General features: G+C 45.7%; 1 protein-coding gene across 1 annotated transcript; it reads right to left on the bottom strand.

Moving 5' to 3' along the window:
- Positions 1-16487: 16487 nt before the first annotated feature.
- LOC122387334 (putative nuclease HARBI1) lies at positions 16488-18089 on the bottom strand. Its single transcript, XM_043377445.1, has 2 exons — positions 17903-18089; positions 16488-17734 (listed from the first exon to the last, which is right to left on the bottom strand). The coding sequence occupies exons 1-2, from the start codon at positions 18004-18006 to the stop codon at positions 16783-16785; spliced, it is 1056 nt and encodes a 351-aa protein (XP_043233380.1). The 5' UTR covers positions 18007-18089; the 3' UTR covers positions 16488-16782.
- Between the last annotated feature and the right edge of the window lie 5721 nt (positions 18090-23810).

Genomic DNA, 23810 nt, shown 5'->3' with positions numbered 1-23810 from the left:
TCCCTCCAGCGGTGCATAGAAGTGCCATAAACGTAAGTTTTTGTTTTTGGACTCCGTGTTAAATGTAAGTGGGATTCTAAAAGGAATTATTCTTGTCTCAATCTTACCTTACAACGACTTACTGCACCCCACTGTAACCTTCGATCTCTTGGTGCCCGTCCTAGCACCCTCCTTTGGCCCCCTCTCGGCCCATTAGCCTAGAACCCTACATCACTCGACCCGGATTACTTCTCTAAAGGTACGACGCAGTGTAGCGACTGGTTATTAGCGTTCGTCGACGGGTGTGTTTGGTTCTTTCCCTCCTGCCGCTCACGGCACGTCTCTGTTTCCCTACTAAAACCCCGCGGCCGGACGTTGGTTACTGACCCTTGCAGCCCTTCTGTGAGACACCGTCTTACGCGTTTTCACCTAAGGAACCGGTGCAGGGGCGGAGCTTCCTATACAGTTGGTGGGGCGGCTGCCCCACCAACTTAACATTTTGCCCCATCAATAAGCGTTTTGCCCCACCAACTGAAGCTGATTTCTAAGACTTTGTTGCTTTGCAAATTAATTTTTTCGCGTTGAAGAGCTTTGGAATGTCTGTTTAATGCAAAATATTATATCTGTTATGATAGAAATTGATTCAGTGTGACATTTTATTCATTTTCATAATCGGACATTGAGGGTTTGATGATTTTTTGCCCCACCAATTTCCCTGCAAAAGCTCCACCCATGAACCGGTGGACACAATCCTGCTGCCCCGACGACCGCAGTCTCACTGAGCTCATAGACAGGTACCTACTCAGTACCGGCCCCCGGTCAATGGCATTGGCAGCTTCAGCTCTGTTGACGTAAGCAGAGCGTGAAGGTTTTTTATTTTCCCTTCACTAGTGCTAAACCTATGGGAGAAACCGATTTCGAGGGCAAAACTTAAAGTCGATTTATGAACTTATTAGTCGAGATACGTAAAAACCTAGTGTACCACACGACTGCCTGATCTTTCTTCTATCGATACCCGTATCCACTTTGGCGATGGTACATACATAAAACACTGAAATATGGCGATAAGCGGGAAGATGTCATCCTAAACGGTATCATTCAATTACATCTTGATGGTTGCTTTCTCGAATGCTCTGAACGTACCGAGTAGTGATGAACCTGACCTCTGATTCAAGCCGGATCTTGCAATACCAGCAGCTTTTTCAGGTCAGGTCAGGTCACTGACCTTTGACGTCATAAGTGAACCTCTGCACGGTCCTCAGATACCGCAAGTTCGCAACGCCCTCAGTGTCAGAGCAGATTTCACAGGGAGATGAAACTTGCAGTTGCCGGACCTAGTATCCTCCAGAAGTCTCACAACGTGTATATCTCGCTTTTTTATTCAAGGTCACATGAGGTCAGGCCGGTCATATGACCTCACCATTATAAGCCGATGGGGGAAAATTATAAACAGTTATTTTGGAGCCCAGAACGATCTCAGACTAGCTGTAGCACACGCAACCGTGATTATTTCATGCACTCTTAACAAGGTTCGATGCTTCATTTTTGCACCAAGAGCTTGCGTGACGTCATTGATGACGTCACTAGTGTCATAAGTTTTTCGACAATAACTTCTGATCAAATTGAGCTAGCGAGTCGGGAAAGCCACCAATAGACTCGGGAAGACCTGCCAAATCGAATGATATGTGACATGACCTCCTTCGACCAAGTTCGTGCCCTTGGGATCTCTGACCTCACCGTGACCCGAGGTCAACACCCAAAGTTGGCCTCACCCAAATAAAAAAGAATACCATTCGACGCGCCTGAGCAGGGCGAATACGATGCTGTCAAAGTCGCGGCCCTGCAATCATTTTTTTGCGAAGTTATTCGCCAAAAGCGTACCCGTACCTTGGGTCACTTGACCTGACCTCAGAGGTCACCGGTTGACCTGAGAGAGACCTTAAAATCCGGCGAGGGTTTAGCGGGTTCCACTGTGCACAAACAGCTAAGGGCTGTGCAGTGTGCATTTAGTATGGTCATGAGAGAATCCTGTTTGATTTGGGCTCATAATACAATGCATGATCACTTCTTGTTCATAAGTTTTATTAATTTTCTTCTTCCCAAAAACAAACAATAACGTTAGGCGGCACGGGCGGACATCGATAGCAGCGCCTCTATCGGTCACTAGGGAAAGCTGGGCTGTAGGCGACGATATACCGGCTGAGTTGTCATACGTTGAATAGGTTTATAGCCATCCTGATTATTGGTGCCAATCGGAATTTCTTTTCTTGGAATTCCAATTTTTGTCCAATTCCAATTTGGAATTTGGACGGAATTCTTAACATTTTTTTGGAAATTAATCGGAACACAAGGCCTTTAAAATTTAAAATTTTAAAACGGAGGCCTTTAAAACGCTTTTAAACACTTTTAAAATTTACGCAAAAAATGCAAAAATCGTTAAAAATTGGAATAGCCCCCGCTTTGGACAAAATTGGAAATTTACTTGGCAATTTCTTGGAATTGGATCGGAATTGGAATTGAAATTTCATGAAATTGGCACCACTAATCCTGATCCGTCTCGTGAAAAAGTTGAACGTTTGCCTTTAATATTTCTACAGGCAATTTTAGAAGTGTCTTCACATGGATTACAAAACCGTTTAGATTATTGTATTCACTTCAAGCCTTCCCTATTGTTCTTGATGATGCGGGAACTATTTCTAATTGGTGTTTCTAGCTTAGTAAAAGAACATACTGTGCAAACGATGAAAAAAGCATAAATGGAAGATATTAAATGCAATTTTCTCTAACAATTAATGGTAAATTCTCTACATATCAAGGAAAAGGTGCATGCTATTTGATAATTTAAAGTTCTTGGGGCCAGTTGTTTTCTTCTTTTCTTACGTCGCCCCAATGGCCGCGAATACACTTGTGATAACGCCTACCGAATGCTCTTCTCCATATTCCCCTTCACTCAACAACTTTTGATCACTTTTCCCTAAAGGCCTAAGGTAATGCATTGGTAAAAACACAAATGAATGGCTCATCTCAATAGTCAATACTTCTGTCTCCATCAGCCTTTGATCATGGTGGCAATGCAATGTGATGATGACAGCATTCCATTTAACACCACTGAAACAAAACTTAGCTCAAAAACACTCATAAATTTATTTATCTCCATTTGTGCAAAATTACTTAACTTATCACATTCTTTGACTATTGCTTCAGATAGACATATCAGGCCATAAGATTGTGTGAAACAAGAAAAGATTATCAGGCAATAGAGTTGATATATGTGTAGATGAAGTCCAGATTGTAGACTTTAGTTTGGTAGGTTGTAGGAGTTAGGTTGTAGGTTTTAGGCTGGTGGGTTCGTAGGTAGTATATTGGTAGGCTGAAAGCTTTGAGTTAGAAGGTAAGGTTAGGTCAGGTTAGATGTTCAAAATCTTCACTAGACTTCTTCTTCACATTTACCACAGAGTTGACACTTGACAAGCTGTGCCAGCCAATCTAGCGACTAAGTATTCCGCACTAGCACGCACATAGGCTGGAAATGTGCACAATCACACGAAAAAAGGCTGCAAGCTTGGGAACTCTACACTTATATGGAAACTACAGCAATATTCAATGATGTCTCATTTGCCTTCTGAAAATTTCTTAGATAGCATTGCATCAACAGTACCAGCACATATCACAGCACAGCCGTTCGGCATGGCATTTACCACATCAAGGCACGCATTGTGCACTGATCCGCACAAAATTCACACAATTAATCTGCACTGCATACATCTTGCTGGACTGCCATTCTTAGCAATATAATGTTGCAGCCGCAGGCATTGTAAGCATCAGAAGAGAGCACGATGTTCTGGAGATTAACGGAGCAGTTTGAACATGCTTGCAAATCTGATGTTATTCATAGGTCTAAGCCTGACTTCGAGGAAATTTGAAGAATAATTTGAAACCAGTTGCAATACTGTTATTCCAGCCGTTTCAGTTTCACTTTTCAGCGAGGCTGTGCAGGGCCATAACAAGGCCTTCCTCACTTCAAATGATAATTTCCAGGCAGAACTGAATACCACAGTCATTGAAGAAAATTCTCAAAGTGAAGATTACTGTGACGAAAAAGTACTGACGGCAGGAGACGCGATTTCAATAATAGAAATAACATATCACCCAAAGCTACCTAGTTATACTGTATTTTGTTTACCTCGGCCGCCGAAAACACGTGTTTTTTTTCCGACCGACTGCATTCGCCGACTCGCGGCCCCAGATGACGTAATCAACAAATAATTGGCCAATGGAGATAATAAAAAATGGTTTTTGAAACAATATAAGAATAAACAGGTAACACAATATAATTTTGTTATTTAATAATGTCAAAAATTCGTCTTAACGTCCTTAGATGGGGACTTTTTACTCTATGACGTCATGTGTGCCAACAGTTTTCAAGAGGAAGTATAACAGTGGAATAAACCTGCCTCTATTTGTAACTTGTTCGCCATTTCTGTCGACATTTGACTGCTACCACATCCCAAACTCTGACTGTACCCGGTGTTCTATATACTCTGCTCAGTACTTTCATGCGGTCATGGCACCCGCAAGTGGCGCCTTTGAATCATTGACCGGTGTGATTCGAAAGACTCCATGACTGAATCTATTCTGCAATTTTATCCGACGCCGTGGAATTCTGTCCTGCAGATGTGTGTTCAAGCGCGTTAGCGTCATGAGTGATGCATGCTGCGATCCTTCCGACGGTGGACTTTATCACTTACCTCATCCCGGCGGTATTACTCCTTCGCCTTATTCTCTATCATCTTCGTATTTGTCACTCACCTTCGGCGGTGTGCTCACCTCTTTGTTTGGGCGTCTTATGGCGTCCCATGTTTGCTCAACTATCTTTACTTATTTCTTTTCAACGAGGGACTATCCCAGTCCAAGCAGGCTTAGACGTATCAGAGAGGTAGAAGCACATAAAAGTGCTGCAACATACCTCCTCTTCGGCTAGCATCAACCTTATACTTCCTTGCATATCCCTGGTCTCTATTGTTAGAGATATATAAGTATTCCACGGAAATCAGTTGGGTATCTCCTTACCTGTCTAGTTCATGAAGGTGTATGTCGATGTCCATCAGTCATCTTATCGAGATTCATCTTAATTGCAGTTGTGACTTGCACGTGTCGAATAACGAGGAACAGTCATGTAACTTTAACCCTCGCCCTGGCTGGGGGGGGGGTCGATGCGACCCCCCTAAGGTTTTTCCAAGATAACGTAAAAACGGCGGCGCTGCGCGCCGCCAAATTTGGCACAGCCTATGGGGCAACATTTTTACATATGATCTGGAAAATTTCAGGTCCCGGTGACCTTGGGTCAGGTCACCAGGTCAGAAAAACCGGTACAAGGTCATGGTCAAATTTCAATTTTCTATTTGCACCTGTCCAACTCACAGTTTTGGACTGATTTCCTCCAAACTTTCAGGATGTGCTAAGCAGGGCTGCGGAGTCGGAGTCGGAGTCGGAGTCGGAGTCGGTCGGAGTCGACAGTTGTGACTGGAGTCGGAGTCGGAGTCGGAGTCGATATTGGAAACCCCAGCCGGAGTCGGAGTCGGAGTCACCGAAAATCTGTCGACTCCGCAGCCCTGCCAGGTGTGCGGAGTCGGAGTCGGGAGTTGGAGTCGATCGGAGTCGACATTTCTGCCCGGAGTCGGAGTCGGAGTCGGAGTTGGTTTTTGAAAGTCGGAGTCGGGAGTTGGAGTCGCCGTAAATCCATCGACTCTGCAGCCCTGGTGCTAAGGTCACCGAGTTGCATAACATATAGTTCGGGTTTTTTGATGTCACTGACCTGTGGTCAGTTAGAGGCAGACTTGTGCCAAGGTCCCAAAAAGGTCTGAGATCTAGGGTTCGCAGAGTCCAAGGTCTGGGACCTTGATGGATCCTGGACCTTGCATTGTCATTTTTTTGTCGTGAGACCTTGGAAACCCAGGACCTTAAAACATCCATATGCCGCGAGACCTTGGAATCCTAGGACCTCAACATTTGCATATGTCGCGAGACCTTGGAATCCCAGGACCTTAACATTTGCATATGCCGCGAGACCTTGGAATCCCAGGACATCAACATTTCATGTGACATGAGACCTTAGAAACCCAGGATCTCAACATTTCATATGCCGTGAAACCATGGAAACCCAGGGGTCAGGACCTCAAAATTTTGGTATGCTGCAAGACCCTGCAGAATGCAGACCTTCAGTCCCAGTTTTATTATTTGTCATGGGATCTTAGGGAGAACGGTCTGGACCTACACCATCTTTTTGTTGAGGGACCTCAAGAATCCTGGAAGCTGGGCCACGAGGTTTATGTTGCACATGAGCCACTAAGGACCCTGCACTAGGATTTGTCTGTAAACACTTCAATAAATATCTATGGTTGAGCGAACAGCTGCAAGGGGCTAAGATAGATACATGAAGAGAAAACGAGCCAGACTGTGTACAGGGTGGACCAAAAAGGATGGAAACATTTTAAACTCGTATAAAACATGCAATATTGCATGCAGGTGACTGAAAATGATACCAAACGAGAGTACATTTTGTGGAAATTCATAATGACATCATGCTCAGCTGTTTTCTCTCGTTTTCAGTCTCTCACAGTAGATGTTCGAGGAGACCACCTTTGCGAGACAGGCACAGATCGGCCCGCCTGGCGGCTGACGCGATAGCCCGACGACACAATGTCCTCTGGTAGCCTTGATGATCGCTCTCTTCGGGCCACAGAAGCTTGCTGGACCTTCTTTGTAGACCTGGCCCTTGAGATGACGCTACAGGAAAAAAAAACATAGGGGTCAAGTGAGCAGACGGGCCAGTTCCGACTGGCACCGCGGGATATCAGCCGGCCACCAGAGTGGTTCTCGATCCACTTGAGCATTGTTTTGCTATGTGAGGAGACGCACCGCCTTGCTGGAGCCACATGAGGTCCAAGATACTGCCATACGTCGCTTGATCTCACTTCAAGAACTTCTTTAGCGTCGCTTGGTAGGTCAGCCACGTCGCTCCCACCCTCGAACCGAAGTGGAACTGGCCGGTCTGCTCAACCGACCTGACCCTATGGATTTTTTCCTGTAGGGTCATCTCAAGGGTCACCGGCCAGGCCTATTAAGAAGGTTCTGTAAGCTTTAGTGACCTGAAGAGAGCGATCACCAAGGCTGTGCGAGTCATACCAGAGGACATTGTGTCGTCGGGCTATCGCGTCAGCCGCCAGGCGGGCCGATCTGTGCCTGTCTCGCAAAGGTGGTCTCTTCGAACATTTGCTGTGAGAGACTGAAAACGAGAGAAAGCAGCTGAGCATGATGTCATTATGAATTTCCACAAAATGTACTCTCGTTTGGTATCATTTTCAGTCTCCTGCATGCCATATTGCATGTTTTATACGAGTTTAAAATGTTTCCATCCTTTTTGGTCCACCCTGTAGACATATAAAGAGCCAAATCGTTGTCATGGCTGTGAGGCAGACCTGGAACAAGAGACCTGGTAGCTTTTTACATTATCAATATTATGGATTATGAAACTGTCAAACAGTGGACAGTGGTGGTTTGGAAAGTTCTTTTCTAATCTCACCTCACATATTTTCTGGGTTGTTATACGGCGGGCTTGAAGCTACTTGGAAGCTACCCACTGACCAAGTAAGTGTCAAACGTATTTGTTTTGCAAGTCTGAGTCATCAAATCACCGATAAGCAATTATTCCATGACAGTTCAACTTTTTCATTAAGCAGGTTTTCGTCGGACAATTTTTCGTCTGCTGATTTTCGTCCGCAGACTTTCGTCTATGCATTTTTTTTTCGTCTGTGCATTTTTAAGTCCGCGCATTTTTTTCGTAAGGACATTTTCCGCTTCGTCCAGACAAAAAAAAAATGCCGGACAGAAAAATATTCCGACGAAAAATGCACCAAATCAATTCGTACAGACGAAATAATACAAGACGAAAAAGTCAGACGAAAATCTGCGACCAAGAACCGTCTGACGGAACCGTCAGATGGAATTTTGTTCAAAGCCTTCAAGCTAATCTGAATGAACAGTAAGTAAGGTTTGCGCTCGCTGATACTCTAATTCTATTGGCCTAGTCGATCAGTTTTTCTGTGAGCGCTCGCGCAAACAAGACTTAGAACATATTTGAGTTTCTATCCTAGGTGTTATGTAACTGAATGTGCAGAAAATCTACCAATAACTCCGTGAATAGAGCAGCTACGTAAGGAAAAGCGATACCTATCAAACAAAAATTACGTAGATTTTATTCTAATAAACCTCACTTTCCCCCTATCTCTACACACTTGCTTTATTTGTCCCACTGAATGGCATGTGCTGATTTACAGAGCATGCATCGTGCTCCATAATATCTGCATCGCTCATGGTGACCTGGGTAACTGGCTGGATGATGAACTGCAGGAGGAGCCGCACCTTCAAGGCGCGGAAGTTGAAGCGGAAATCCCCGTCGAGGCCGTCCAGACGGGAAGGACGCATGCGTAGGCGCGCTCATCCGTTTATTCCAGTGAATGCCTTCCAGCACTTCAGTTTGTGCTGTGTTCATTGCAAGGATGCTGAAACTGTTTGTTTGATTAGTGAAACTGTTTGTTTGATTAGTGAGCTTAATATATGAAGGTTACATCACCGCATTCGACCGGATGCGCGAGGATGACGACCCGTGCTCGGAGATGAGATTCATCATCAAAGGCAGAGACTTCTGCATCGACCTCTACGGCATCCTGGACGTGTTCCGTCTCATCAACGAGATGATGATCAGGGGCCAGTCGCTGAACTTGATGCTCTGGGATATGACTACATGGTGGCCAAAAGTGAAGCAAGTGCTGGCGGCTCAGGCCGAGAACCTACGGGAGTAGGCAGACGAACCCACGCTGTCACTGCTTCGTCGGGACCTGTTTCCCAAACTGAGCGAACATTTTCCTCAACTGAACGCAACTGACGGAAGTGACTGCACTTTTAAAAACATGAGGCTCGAGGAAGGCTGGCTAGTTGACCACATCGAAGCACCGAAAGCGTCGAAAGGCGTGTCTAATGTGCGTGAAGGGAAGGTCATCTGGAAGAGCAGAAGAGCAGAAGAGCTGTGGCAGAATGCCTTGGCGAGTTGGCAGACCTGGCCGATGCCGTTCTGGAGAAAATCGACAGAAGGTACCAAATCACGATGAGCGAACCTGCGAGGCTCCTAGGGAAGTGCCTGGATCTGCATGCGTTCCTGCACCTGATGGAGGGATCTGGGCTATCGGCACGTCAGCGTGCAGGGATCGCGATGGTCGGTGCCGACGAGTTCCGGACATTCTACGAGTACGTGGTGTCGCTGCCTCACGTACAAAAACTGGCGGAACACAAACCTGACTTGGACCTTCACGTGGACCTGGCCAGGAACGTGCGGTTGAACCAGGAGCAGTTGAAGGAGGTGGTGACAAAGGTCGTGTGGGAAGATCTCGGAAACTGTCGATCAGTCTGGCTGAAACCGTGTGATGAAGATAAGCGGGGCGTCCCATCTGCAGCTCAAGTGACGCACTTCAGTGTCGTGGAGAATGAGTGCGAACTCTATGACACCTACAAGATTACTGTCGATGATCAGGTTTATCATGCGTACCTGGACTCCGCAGCTGCCATGTCCACGTTCTACACCAATGAAACTATCTTCAAGACAGCTGACAGGGAACTCTGCATCGCTCTCGACGTCGCTGTGGCAATGAGCGGGAGCGAAGCAGTGGTCGAGTCTTATTACTCTGTTATGCAGTCCCAGATATCTTCTGGGAGTCAGAAAAATGAAACTCTCACTCTCAGGACTAACGTCGACTGGATGCTCCCAAGTACGAACATGTAAATATTGCTTGCTGCTAAAAGTACCCAACATGAACCCACTGCACGTTTATGACCACGACCGATTCAGCGGTGTTGCTCATGTCGACCTTTCGATGCACTTCAAGTAGATGATGACTAGGGTGACCCGCGTGCTCCGCAACGCGAAAGGGGGTATTTTCGATCGGTGGGTGTTCGGTTCTTGTGTCGGTTGGGTTATCTATCCATTTCGGTCGATTGCTTTTTGACGCCTAAACGTTTTGGTATGTGGGGAAAATATCCATCACATCGAGGTGCCCGTGTCTGATAAGCATGCTTTCTGCAAGCATGAAAACATGTCAAATGTGTTTTATAATGTAGGTGCGTAGTTTTATGACAAATGAGAGGCGTAGATAATTTTCGCTAAAAATAGTTTTGCAGAGGTTTGAAACATTAATATTTTTTAGAAAACTGTGGCTGGTCATGCAAACGTGATGATTGGATCTTGGAGAGAATTGAATGCTCTTTCCAATGATAGCATTTTCAATTATCAAAGTATTAGGTTAAGCAGCAAACCCCGTGTAATTATTTAGTGGCACATTATGGACAAATACCATTTTCTTCAGCGATTTTTTCCACCTTGTTTTTGATCAATTAGCTTTTCACAATTTTATTATGAGAGGCGGTACATTTCTCCTGCGAATAGGCGTTGTTTTGACTCACTCATTCTGACGGTCACGTGAAAATAAAATAAAATCCAAAATCCATTTAAAACGGCACTTTCTGAAATAAAATTGCCCTCACGTGTGCACGTGGCGCGTGCCATCCTCCGCACCGCACACCATTCGATAGCCCGTTCGATTCTCTACACGATGGTGTTTTCCCCGTGCCAATCGGGCCCACGGTTACCGAGATATTGCACGGAAACCGGACCCGTGTCGGGCAAATTTAGCCATTTTCGCCCGTTTTTACAAGCCGATTTATACATGTAAAGTCTATGACGCGAATTTGCACTTTTTAGGCACGCACCACGCGCTCGCTATCGATCCGATCGAGCTGAGACCGCTCAAAGGCACGTTGTCCAGCCTTGTACTATAAGTTGCGCAAATTTCAGCGCGCTGGGTGCAACGGCGTGACCTGTAACCCGCGCTACGTAGCACCATGTCGCGACCTCGGTAACAGACAGAAACTACGTCACCACAAATAGTAATATAGACAAGCGGCTGCGCCACTTGCTTTGCTGCGTGGTAGGAAAAAATTGCGGCACCAGCCAATTTGCTTTCGGATGGTGTTCGATTCAAATCGATGTGTCGTCTAGAAGCATAGATATGGACAGAAATGTGAAGAGAATTTAAAAAAGAACTGTTCTGAGGGCGTTGTTGGATGAAATTTGGGTGATACGGGGTCAAGACGGGTCAAAGGGGTCAGCCCCGGTCACTTTGGGTCAGGCCAGGTCACATAGGTCACCTCTCGTCCGCTGGGATCAGCCCGGGCCACTGTTCTGCTTTAGCCTCCACCACTACCCCCACCCCTACCACTACCCCTACCACTACCCCTACCACTACCCCTACCACTACCCCTACCACTACCACTACCCCTACTACTACATCTACCCCTACCACTACCCATACTCTTACCCCTACCACTACCCCTACCACTACCCCTACTAGTGGTGTCAATCGGTTACCAATATTTCGGTATACCGATACCGAACCAATACCGATTCGGTATTCGGTATTATATACTAAAAGCATTTGGTATTTTGTCGGTATCATGAAAATCAACTACTGTCATAAAATATTTGAAAAGCATTTTTTATATACCTTCTGAACTAAAATTTGATTTTGCTAAATGACACTGGATGAAGAAAATGGCAATCATGACCCATTTCTCCCAAATGCATGATGTCCTAACAAATGGGCAAACACATCAACTGTAATATCAAATACATCAGTCTACCAATGTTAAATGGCAACTTATCAGTGTTAGCAAATTCCAATACCATGAGGATAATTATCCTACAAAGAAAGCCATTGTGCAAGACATTAACATGAATTAATGTTTAACTCACTGTATGCTGGAAAACATACTTTAACCACCTTTCTCAAAATTTCCAAAGCATTTATTAGCAACAAATTTGAATTTGTTTTGAGGAGTCTGTGATTGATCCTTGACCTTGTCTTCCTCTCCATTTTACTGCAATGCAATTACATTATCCAAAACCCTGTTAAATACAGCACTAGCTTCACCATTATCATCTAATATTTAAGGCAGCATTTGTCACTTCATCATCACCCGCATCACCCCACAAATCTTCAACTTTGACTTCGCTCAACTTCAAAAAGCCTTGTAGTGAGCGATGCTGTCATGATCCTGTGGATAATTTATTTTCTTCAATTAGTGTTCTCTTTCCTGCTCTCTCAACAGATACAGATCGCTAGCAATTTAATAATAAGCTTCATAAAATATAATTGGCTTTTGGCTTGACTCGCACACAGCAGTTTCAAAACTGAACACATCTAAAAACATTTCAATGCCGCAGCTGCGCCAGGTTGAGGAACCGGTATAGCTCGTTTTTCTGGCACTTCATTTTTCAGCGAAAGCGGCCTACAACTTTCTTGAATTAATTTTAAGATGTCAAAATTTATACAAGGAATTTTGATTCAAGTGGACTATAAGCAAAAAAGAAAAGAAAAAACTTTATTTTATACAGTTTAATCATTAATGCAAATGGCCGCCGCCTGTAAGGCCGCCATTATGGAAGAGATGACACGTGACGTGTGTCAATTCCTCCGTAAAATTATGGACATTTTACTAAGATTTCATCGCGATATCATTACAGTGGTGTCTGCTATCTATCAGTGTGCCTCGTAAGTAATTATTTATAAAGTTTTGTTGTGTTACACATTTGTGGATGAAGAAAAATTGGCTGCGTCAGTATCGTCACCAATCACCATGCTACTTGGGCTGAACTGTAGGTATCATGGGCTTTGTTTACATTAATGGTGTAGCACAAGGTGTAGCCCATCATTGTCAATTGGGTCACCACTTTTGGATCATGATAACACACTTAACCCTGTCTTGACCGGACTCGAAATGAATGACTTGAATTGAAAGAAGGTTTGATGGTTCAGGCATGGACAAGATTCAGGGTTCAAGTTATTTTCCTAACACCTCATGCAGTTGACTTGAATCCACATTCCAGTAAAATAATTGACCTGAATATTTGTTAATAGTTACAAAATAAGTTATAAATGTATTTTTTGCAATGCAAATAATCAAGAGATTGCCTGATTTGTTTTTGTAACCTTATTTCAAAGTATTAGGTACCTTTCAAGGCTTATCATACCTATGTCTTGAGAAAGTTTGAAGCATTTGTTTGATAATACCCTGATTTCGGTATCTAGTCGGTATTTCCCCCTATTTCTGAAAATCGGTTCGGTTTTGGTATACTCTCAGTGGTTTTGGTCGGTATCGGTTTGGTATTGGTTTCCAAAATTTCTGAAATTGACATCACTAACCCCTACTACTACCCCTACTACTACCCCTACCACTACTACTACCCCTACCACTACCCCTACCCCTACCCATACCTCCTACCACTACCTCTACCACTACCTACCACTGGGTGATGTCAGGTCACAGAGTAATTGAATCCAACAGGTATTAAAAAACAATCGGACTTAAAGTGTCCCCAGCCCTGCCCCTATTCGTGCCATTCCATTACCCTTAATCGTATTGTCGGAAATGGCGCATTGTGACAAATGTGGCGCATTGCGGCAAACGTGGCGCATTTTTACCCTGTGATTGACCATGCATCTTTGCACCAAATTGCACCCTTATCGGGCCATATTTGACAAAACTGTGCGAGCTGCGGCAAAAATGGCGCCTTGTGACCAATGTGACGCATTGCGGCAAACGCGGTGCGTTTTTATCCTTGTATCACAAACTGTTCCCATTGAATGAAAATCAACACATTATCTCGCCACTTTTTATTCAAATTAAAACCTGCCCATCCGCCAATGCGAGGCACCCGCCACCGATCGGCATGCATTTAGCTCACAAAGTTTGTCGACCCCGGCTCTCAATGAAGATATACGAACCGATCAAAATTTCATTGGCGTTCTTCCAGCGCGCCCCACGCGCGAACCGTGCACCCCAGCGAGTCGGAACCTAGAAAAGGCGCTGACCCGCTCTATCACCTATAAGGTGTGCAAATTTCAGCCCCCTACGCCGTACCGTCTGTCCTGTAGGCGGGGTTAATTGTACCCACTACACGATGTGCGGACACACAAACAGACTCACAGACGGATTCTGTTAGAATAGTAAGGGCCTGTTCCAGCGCCTCCAGAAACCTCCATAAAGCTCCAGTAAGCTCCAGAATCCTCCAGAGAGCGTTCCAGCGCCTCCAGAAAGCTCCAGAAAGCTCTCGCCGAAGCTCCAGAAACCTCCAGTAGCCTCCAGAGAGATGAGAGGTCCAATTTTCTCTGGAGGGTCTGGTCTACAATTATGGCGGGCATGTGACATTTTGTGCTCAGGCAATTTGCGCGTCAGTTTTCAGATTTTCAACGTTTGGTGCGTGTTGATTTAGGTATGTAATCTTTAAATTATTTCTATTGTAACAGAACATAATCGAAAGTTGTTTGATCTCGCAATTAAATCAATTGTTCGGCCTTCCGTTGTCACCGAGACGTAATTGGCGTTGCGACAATAGTGACAATGGATAGGTAGGTAGGTACCTACCTGCCTACCTCACCTATTGAGATTGATAGATAAGTATTTGCAAGAGTGCTTTGCGTATATGCATTGGCACATATTAATTTAGAAATTTTAGTAGAATTGTACTTGAATGCATTGAATTAAAAATCAAAATGAGATTGTTCCTTCTGAGGTAGCCGAACAATTGTGTGCTCGGTAATTCATAGTGAAATTGATTGAATTATTTTAATTGAATTTATTAATATTATAATTTAAAATGAATTTAATTTAATTCTGTATTGTAGATGTAAACTACCTACTTTCCAACCAAACTGCAAAGAGGAATTTCCACCAGATCGCTGTGCGTACTCTGACTTGGCGGAGTTAGTTCAGAGATATTTGGTGGTACAATGTGAATGTTGTGTGGAACAAAACACTAGTTGGCGTGAGCTGGTGCAGATTTATCACCGTAGTAGCGTTGTCAACCCAGTCGAAAGCTGTACCTAGTCAATTGTTGTGCATGTATGTTGAATCTATTGCTAACTTCTTGTCCAGCTTTTTACAATAGTCATCAGCTTATTTGTGTTTATGAATCTGTACCATTCCAAGACAAGGCATTTCATCAGTATGTTGATTCAGGAAACTGATAGAATTATCTTCTTTTCAGATCAAAATGGCTGAAGACGAAGTCTTTCTGTGCTCAAAATGCATGGTGGAAGGTCCAATTAACTGGATTGTGCACCACACATGTGAGGGCATTGATCAAGTAGTCCTAGACGATTCCCAGAGTCTAGATGACGAGGAAACTGGTCTAGACAATGCAGTCAAAAAAAATTTTGGTCTGATGAAGCGACAAAGTCGCTGATATACCACTATGGCGTTCATAAAGAAAAGTTCTCAGACCCCAGGTACAAGAAGAAACTTGTGTGGAACAAAATAACAGATGAAGTGAACAAAAGTGGTGGTGGTTTGAGTTTCAGTGTCAAACAGGTAAATAACAGATGGCAAACTCTCTGTGATGCTTATAAGAGGACAGTGGACAACAATAGACAGTCAGGTAGAGGTCGCAAAACCTGCCTCTACCAAAAGGAGTTGGAAGAGATCCTTGGCAAAAACCCAAGTGTCTCTCCGAGGATCGTCCTGGGAAGTTTGACACCCGACAACACACCGAGCTCGGACAGACAGTCCAATAGCGCTTCTAGCCCAAATGATGCTTCTGGGTCAGCTTGCCCATCTCAGGTGATCAACACTACATCTGAGACTGTCAAATCTCCTTCGATGGGGAGCAATAGGCGTACACCCAGTGAAACTGAGGGAAAAAGCACGAAGGCTAAGAGAACATCCAACGAAGAGGTTCTAGAGTTGCTTCATGGCATGAAAAAGAAAAGACAGGAGAGGCACAAAGAAAATCAGGAGCTAGCATATAAGATGCACCAGGAAAGGCTGGCCCTCATGCGTGAGCTTCTTGGACGGGGAAAAGGTAGGCGTCAAAGTGAAGATGAACTTGAAGGTTCAAGCTGAGTCCTTAGAGGCGTGGGTCGCCGGATTGCCCATGAAAGTTCAAATGGCCATTCATTAGCTGGGGAATGGTGATGTAACCAAGAGCTTCGTTTGTGTGAATACGCTGTAGTGCATTAGATCATAGTTCATTTTTATTGATAGCCAAGAGCTGTGTCATTTGCGGTTCGCCGTGAATAGCTGTGCCATTTGTGATTTGCCGTATTACGCGATGCCACTTTGTTCCTACTTGTGAATGCATCAGTTGCTGTTTTCTTCTCAGGTATTGGCATAATACATCTTATATAGTAATCCCTGCCTCTCAGCGGGCAATGGAAGGACAGACTAATGAGGCCATTCAACAGTGGCGCCTGAAAAGCAGCGCATCAGCAACGTGTATTTATGGTGCACAGACCACATTAATGGAGCCACCTCGTTTCTCTACTCACGCTTGGTGTAGTTAAAACCGTACTAAGACGAAGAAGGACACGGGCGACGTAACATTACAGACGACCAGTTCACTTCATTTCATTTATTTGGAAGGCCACACACAGGTAAAACCCATTGATAGTGGTCCTCAATCCTACGATCATTCATTTATACACATCCAGCAGGCATAACAAAGGTGTAAAAATAAATGTCTGAGTAATGCTGAGCATGGCAGACTTCGAACCGTCCAAAATGTCAAAAAGACAGACATCTTTGGACTAATTGCTGCCAGCTTGGACATTTTGACCGTCCACTCGGCGAAGTTACCGGACCGCAGACATTGGATATGCATTTGCTGAAGCTGGCACCTCTAGCACGGACACATACCTACTACCTAAGTTCCGGGCCCAGAAAGGCAGTCATCAGCTGTTCTCTTACAGGTGCGCCACGCTCATCACGCCTGTCCTCTGCCGCGTCATCTCGATGGCGCGGCACAACAACCTCGAGCCCCTCTGCACCATCGGTAAGCTCGCCAAAGTCATCGCCCCTGTCGCCACCTGCCAGACACATGTTATGCAACACACAGGCTGCGATGATGGTTTTGGTCGTGTCAGCGATGCTCCACATCTTCAAGAACTTGAGCCTACGGAAACGACCCTTTAACAGGGCAAATGCTCGCTCGATCACCACACGCCTCTTACTTACTTCTGTGTTGAATCGCTTTTGACGCCTTGTTAGCCTTCCGTTATCCTTGAACGGGGTGATCAGTTGCCCTGTTAAGGGGTACGCGCTATCTCCTAGAATGACACTTTCACCATCGGGACACAGTCTGGGAAGCGCCTGGCACAAGGGAGAGTTACGGAATACCCGGGCATCGTGAACCGAGCCCGGGTATCCCGTAAACACGTCAATGAAGCGCATGTCAGCCTGGCAGACCGCTTGGAGAACCAAAGAGTGGAAGCCCTTTCTATTTACATAGACCTCCTGGTCCTCGACTGGCTGGGAGATCGGGATGTGAGAGCCATCGATGGCCCCCACAATCTCGATGCCCCCAACACAGTCGATCGCACCAGCTGCAGTGTTGTTTGGCCACTTCACGTGTTCTCCGAGCAGGTCGTTTACGATCGCATTCGTCAAGCGTCGGTTCGAGCGTATTACACTCGACTTGGTAAGATCGAACCTGTCACTAATGCTTCGAATAGTGTCCTGATTGGCTAAAGTCCACAGAAGGACCAATGGTGCTTTGCCTGGAGAAATGGGCTCCCTTCCGCCATGGTCTTCGGCGTACGCCCCTGCCGCGCCCAAGTCCTCCTGCAGTTGCTGCACCTGGTGTCGAGTCATCCTAGAAAAGGAAGCAGTTGGGTAAGAAACGATGATGAGGCACACACGATTATACTATGGCACACACACTTTATCTTACTGGCTGTTATCCCCTTTGAATACAAGGGATGTAGGTAAGTGCAAAACTAGCCTAGCATAAAATGCTGCAAACCAACAAACTCAAACTCACCGGAAATGCCCACGGAAGTCATCATCAAGGTAGGCTGGTACAGTGGCTACCACATAGCCTCTCGCTCTCACTCTCTCAGCTTGATCATCTCTGAAACAAGGCATATTCAAGTATAAGTAAGACTAATACCATGAGTAGACATGGCCATATATACTGTCACATATTCTAGGAGAAAAGGTCTAATGAACTTGAATACCTTCAACAGCAATGGCGCCTCAAGGGAGGCAAAATGGGCATTTACCCCCCCCCCCCCCCAACGGCATAATTTTAACATTGCGCCTATGGACGAGGCATGGAAAGAACCGATAAATTGTTATGGTTTGGCCCCCCTCAAAACTCTGAGCTGGATCCGCCTCTGTTCAACAGAAACTAATAAGATTGCGCAATACGCTATGACTTGTGATAGAAATTTAAACGATATTAAATTTATATACCATATCCTGGATGTGATGAAGTATTTCTTCAGGCATTTCTTCATCTTCACCATTGAGTAATGCTGCCACAGCCTGGGCATGCTCCTCCTCTAGGTGGAGCAACATCTCTACTTCTTCTTCCTGAAGCTCACGTAACGGTCCTTCCGCCATCACTGTAAAAAATCTTACAAGCCCCTTGTAGGAAAACCGCTGGCGCAAAAATGAGCATGCAGCGACGCGTAAAAATTGCCTCATATTTAGCTTGTAAGAGGGTACAAGCTTGTTTCGTTAGTAAATGACAAGTCCACGCCTCATAAACCGAGCACCCCCGTGTCAGCCCCTCGTTTCGTTATTCGGTACCTCGTTTGAAAACGAGGACAAAACCAGCAGATCGGTACGTCGAGTAGGTTCCTTAGCAGGACTCGCCTGGTAACTCAACCAGCTAGCGCCTGCTATTGCTGCCCAATAGTAATACTAGCTCAATTGCGTCATCCGCCCCCCCTCTCCTCCCCAGCCACCCCTCCGACTGCAGTGGACGACCCGGCCAACGACAGTCACGACAGCGTGCCAGCCACGTTACAAAAAAAAAACATACACAAAAATACCGTTTATTACTTATTAGCATACGATACAAAAATATATAAATATAAACATATTACAATATCATAGTGGAGTGGTGCAAAAGCTGATTCGAGTCATCACTCACGGAATAATACGGTTGCATAAGGCACGATCCGGCACTTCCACGGGCTGTGACGCAACGCCGGCACTTACAACAGGCGAATGAGCAAGTTGATCCTGCCATGTCAGGTACATTGTGCACTGTGCAGTCCATCAAACATTTGCCATGCTTTGCAGATTCAAGCAAGCATTTTTTTCTGGGCCAGGCTTACCAACATAAATATCGCCGGCTTCCGGTATACCTTCATGCCTCAGTCTCCCACAACTTTAAGCAACTCTGCAAACAGAAAAGAAAATTAACTGCTGATTTTAAAAATATCAGTGACGATGGCTTTATTATCTACATCAACTGACTATTGTATAAGATAAATCAATGTGAGGCAATATGTGTAGCTGACACATTTGGAAAAAAAGGCTAGACAGCAACTGAAAGAAAGTCCGTCTTCCAATAGTCGGAATTCAAACGAAACAGTGGCCCACAACGGTCAAGGGGTGAATTCTATGACGCAACATGTGTTCAGAATATTACAAAATAAATAAAATGTCGCCCATTGCTACGTGAATATCATACAATATAACGTACCTTCGAAATATCCCAGTCCGAGAACTTCACAACGCACCGTGCCACAACACAACCGCACCAACCGCCGGCAGCCGCAGAACTGAACAATGGCGGCCGGAAATGACGGCCCCGCCGGAAGTGAAGGACGCGTTTTAGAAGCAGTCTCAGACTCGTCGCTGCTCACCGTAGCATGGATTTATGAGGCACTACCGAATCAAAGTCGTTTTGCCTCATTCGGCAACACGAAAACCCTACCAGGACTAGTCCGATGATGAGTTTCCGACTAGGTGGCGTGTGCGCAAGATAATATTTTAAGCACGTGCAGGGCGGTGCCTCATTAGCCGACATAATAATAATAGGTATGACACGATAATGAAACACGCATGTAACTGGCATGCGACAAGCTTCTGGCGGATTTAATTATGAGGCTATGCGTAGTTTTCCGACACAGCGCGAAATCTGTTAAAAGCAGGAAGGGGTGTTAGGGAAGCATTTAAGTTATTAGGTTACCGTTTGTAACCAATTGTTTTACGAGGGCACTCTTTAACTAACAAAGCTCAGGCTGATAATGTCCCTATATATAACAGCAAGGTACAATGGACAACCGTGTAACCCACTCCTTGTCATAGAATTGGCTCGTGACATTTTTTTACAGTGATGACTCGAAGATGAAAGACAAGAGCTGTAAAAACAAGGATCATATCATTATGACATGTCATGCTCATTAATCATTATGAATTTTCTGTTGCCAAGTCACTTTTTGATATCATTAGCATGCGCTAGAAACCACTAGTCCTAACAGAATAAGAAACCAGTTTAAACCACCACAAACCACAACAACCACTGGGATATTTTAATGCGGTGCCTAATTGTCGTTACTTGTTGAATTTTTTATGACTCAACAGTTTAATTGCCACTATCCTCTTCCAGAATTAGGTACCCTTCCTCCTTGAGCCTAGGATGAAAAGCCTTATCATTTATAGCAATTGTTTGACTACAATCCTGTTTTGAAACTAATGCGCCATTACCGTATACAAAAGACACCAGCAGTTTTATCTCCAGATAGCGTTCCAGCGCCTCCAGTAAAACTTCTGGTAGAGCCTCCAGTCCAGAATTTCTTCTGGAGGCGCTGGAACAGGCCCTAAGTTAGACAAGCGGCTGCGCCACTTGCTTTGCTGCGTGGTAGGAAAAAATTGCGGCACCAGCCAATTTGCTTTCGAATGGTGTTCGATTCAAATCGATGTGTCGTCTAGAAGCATAGACATGGACGGAAATGTGAAGAAAATTTAAAAAGAACTGTTCTGAGGGCGTTCTTGGATGAAATTTGGGTGATACGGGGTCAAGACGGGTCAAAGGGGTCAGCCCCGGTCACTTTGGGTTAGGCCAGGTCAAATAGGTCACCTCTCGTCCGCTGGGATCAGCCCGGGCCACTGTTCTGCTTTTGCCTCCACCACTACCCCTACCCCTACCACTACCCCTACCCCTACCACTACCCCTACCACTACCCCTACCACTACCCCTACCACTACCCCTACCACTACACCTACCACTACCACTACCCCTACCTCTACCACTACTACTACCCATGTTCCTACCCCTACCCCTACCCCTAGCACTATCCCTACCCCTACCACTACCTCTACCACTACCACTACCCCTACCACTACCCCTACCACTACTACCCCTACTACCACCCCTACCCCTACTACTACCCCTACCACTACCACTACCACTACCGCTACCCCTACCCCTACCACTACCCCTACCACTACCACTACCTACCACTGGGTAACTGGTCATGTCAGGTCACATAATAATTGGATCCAATACATAGACTTAAAAAGTTCTTCTAGCCCTGCTCCTATTCGTGCCATTCCATTATCCTTAATCGATGTTGTCGGAAATGGCGTTTTATGGCAAATATGGCGCATTGCGACAAACGCGGCGCATTTTCACCCGGCGATTGAGCATGCATCTTTGCACCAAATTGCACCCATATCGGACCATATTTGACAAAACTGTTCGATTTGCGACAAAAAATAACGCCTTGAGACAAATGTGGCGCATTGCGGCAAACTCGGTGCATATTTATTCTTGTAACATGAACTGTTTCCATTGAATGAAAATCGACACATTCTCTCGCCACTTTTTATTCAAATTAATAACTTGCACATCCGCCAATGCGAGGCACCCGCCGTCGATCGGCATGCATTTAGTTCACAAAGTTTGTCGACCCCGGCTCTCAATGAAGATCTACGAACCGATCAAAATTCCAGTGGCGTTCTTCCAGCGCGCCCCACGCGCGAACCGTGCACCCCAGCGAGTCGGAACCTAGAAAAGGCGCTGACCCGCTCTGTCACCTATAAGGTGTGCAAATTTCAACCTCCTACGGCATACCGTCTGCCCTGTAGGCGTGACAGATTGAACCCACTACACGATGTGCGGACACACAAACAGACAGACGGATTCTGTTGGAATAGTAAGTTAGACAAGCGGCTGCGCCACTTGCTTTGCTGCGTGGTAGAGAATATTGCGGCACCAGCTAATTTGCTTTCGAATGGTGTTTGATTCATGTCGATGTGTCGTCTAGAAGCATAGATATGGACGAAAATGTGAAGAGAATTTAAAAAAGAACTGTTCTGAGGGCGTTGTTGGATGAATTTTGGGTGATACGGGGTCAAGACGGGTCAAAGGGGTCAGCCCCGGTCGCTTTGGGTCAGGCCAGATCAGCCCGGGCCACTGTTCTTCTTTTGCCTCCACCACTACCCCTACCACTACCCCTACCCCTACCACTACCCCTACCACTACCCCTACCCCTACCACTACCCTTCCACTACCACTACCCCTACCCCTACCCCTACCCCTACCCCTACCACTACTACTACCCATACTCCTACCCCTACCACTACCCCTACCACTACCCCTACCACTACCCCTACTACTACCCCTACTACTACCCCTACCACTACCCCTACTACTACTCCTACCACTACCCCTACCCCTACCCTACCCCTACCACTACACTACCCCTACCCCTACCACTACCCCTACCCCTACCCCTACCCCTACCAACACCGCTGGGTCATGTCAGGTCACAGAATAATTCGTGCCATTCCATTGCCCTTACTCGATTTTGTCGGAAATGGCGCTTTGTGGCAGATGTGGCGCATTGCGGCAAATGCGGCGCATCTGTACCTGTTGTTTGAGCATGCACCCTTGCACCAAATTGTACCCGTATCGGACCATATTTTACAAAGTTGTGCGATTTGTGGCAAAAATGACCCCTGTGACCAATGTGACGCATTGCGGCAAACACGGTGCATTTCTATACTCGTATCACAAACTGTTTCCATTGAACGAAAATCAACACATATTTTCGCCACCATTAATCAAAATCAATTTCACCATCCGCCAATGCGAGGCACCCGCCGCCGATCGGCATGCATTTAGCTCACAAAGTTTGTCGACCCCGGCTCTCAATGAAGATCTACGAACCGATCAAAATTTCATTGGCGTTCTTCCGGCGCGCCCCACGTGCCAACCGTGCACCCCAGCGAGTGGAAACCTAGAAAAGGCGCTGACCCGCTCTGTCATCTAGAGGGTGTGCAAATTTCAACCCCCTGCGCCGTACCGTCTGCCCTGTAGCCGTAACAAATTGAACCCACTACACGATGTGCGGACACACTCACAGACAGACAGACGGATTCTGTTGGAATAGTAAGTTAGACAAGCGGCTGCGCCACTTGCTTTGCTGCGTGGTAGGAAAAAATTGCGGCACCAGCCAATTTGCTTTCGAATGGTGTTTGATTCATGTCGATGTGTCGTCTAGAAGCATAGATATGGACGGAAATGTGAAGAGAATTAAAAAAGAACTGTTCTGAGGGCGTTTTGGGATGAAATTTGGGTGATACGGAGTCAAGACGGGTCAAAGGGGTCAGCCCCGGTCACTTTGGGTCAGGCCAGGTCACATAGGTCACCTCTCGTCCGCTGGGATCAGCCCGGGCCACTGTTCTGCTTTTGCCTCCACCACTACCCCTACCACTACCCCTACCACTACCCCTACCACTACCCCTACCACTACCCCTACCACTACCCCTACCATTACCACTACCCCTACCCCTACCACTACATCTACCCCTTCCCTACCACTACTACTACCCATACTCCTACCCCTACCACTACCCCTACCACTACCCCTACTACTACCCCTACTACTACCCCTACCACTACTACTACCCCTACCACTACTACT

This window comes from Amphibalanus amphitrite, unplaced genomic scaffold (assembly GCF_019059575.1).
Source record: "Amphibalanus amphitrite isolate SeventyFive unplaced genomic scaffold, NRLGWU_Aamphi_draft 000282F_arrow, whole genome shotgun sequence".
Classification (NCBI taxonomy): Eukaryota; Metazoa; Arthropoda; class Thecostraca; order Balanomorpha; family Balanidae; genus Amphibalanus; species Amphibalanus amphitrite.
This window is presented reverse-complemented; position numbering and strand designations above follow the sequence as displayed.

What these genes read in the sequence shown, in the direction of transcription:
- LOC122387334 (XM_043377445.1), bottom strand. Translation starts at nt 18,006, where the DNA reads ATGCCTTGTTTCAGAGATGATCAAGCTGAGAGAGTGAGAGCGAGAGGC. An exon ending in GACTTCCGTGGGCATTTCCG is followed by an intron (nt 17,735 to 17,902) that starts GTGAGTTTGAGT and finishes TTCCTTTTCTAG; the next exon opens with GATGACTCGACACCAGGTGC.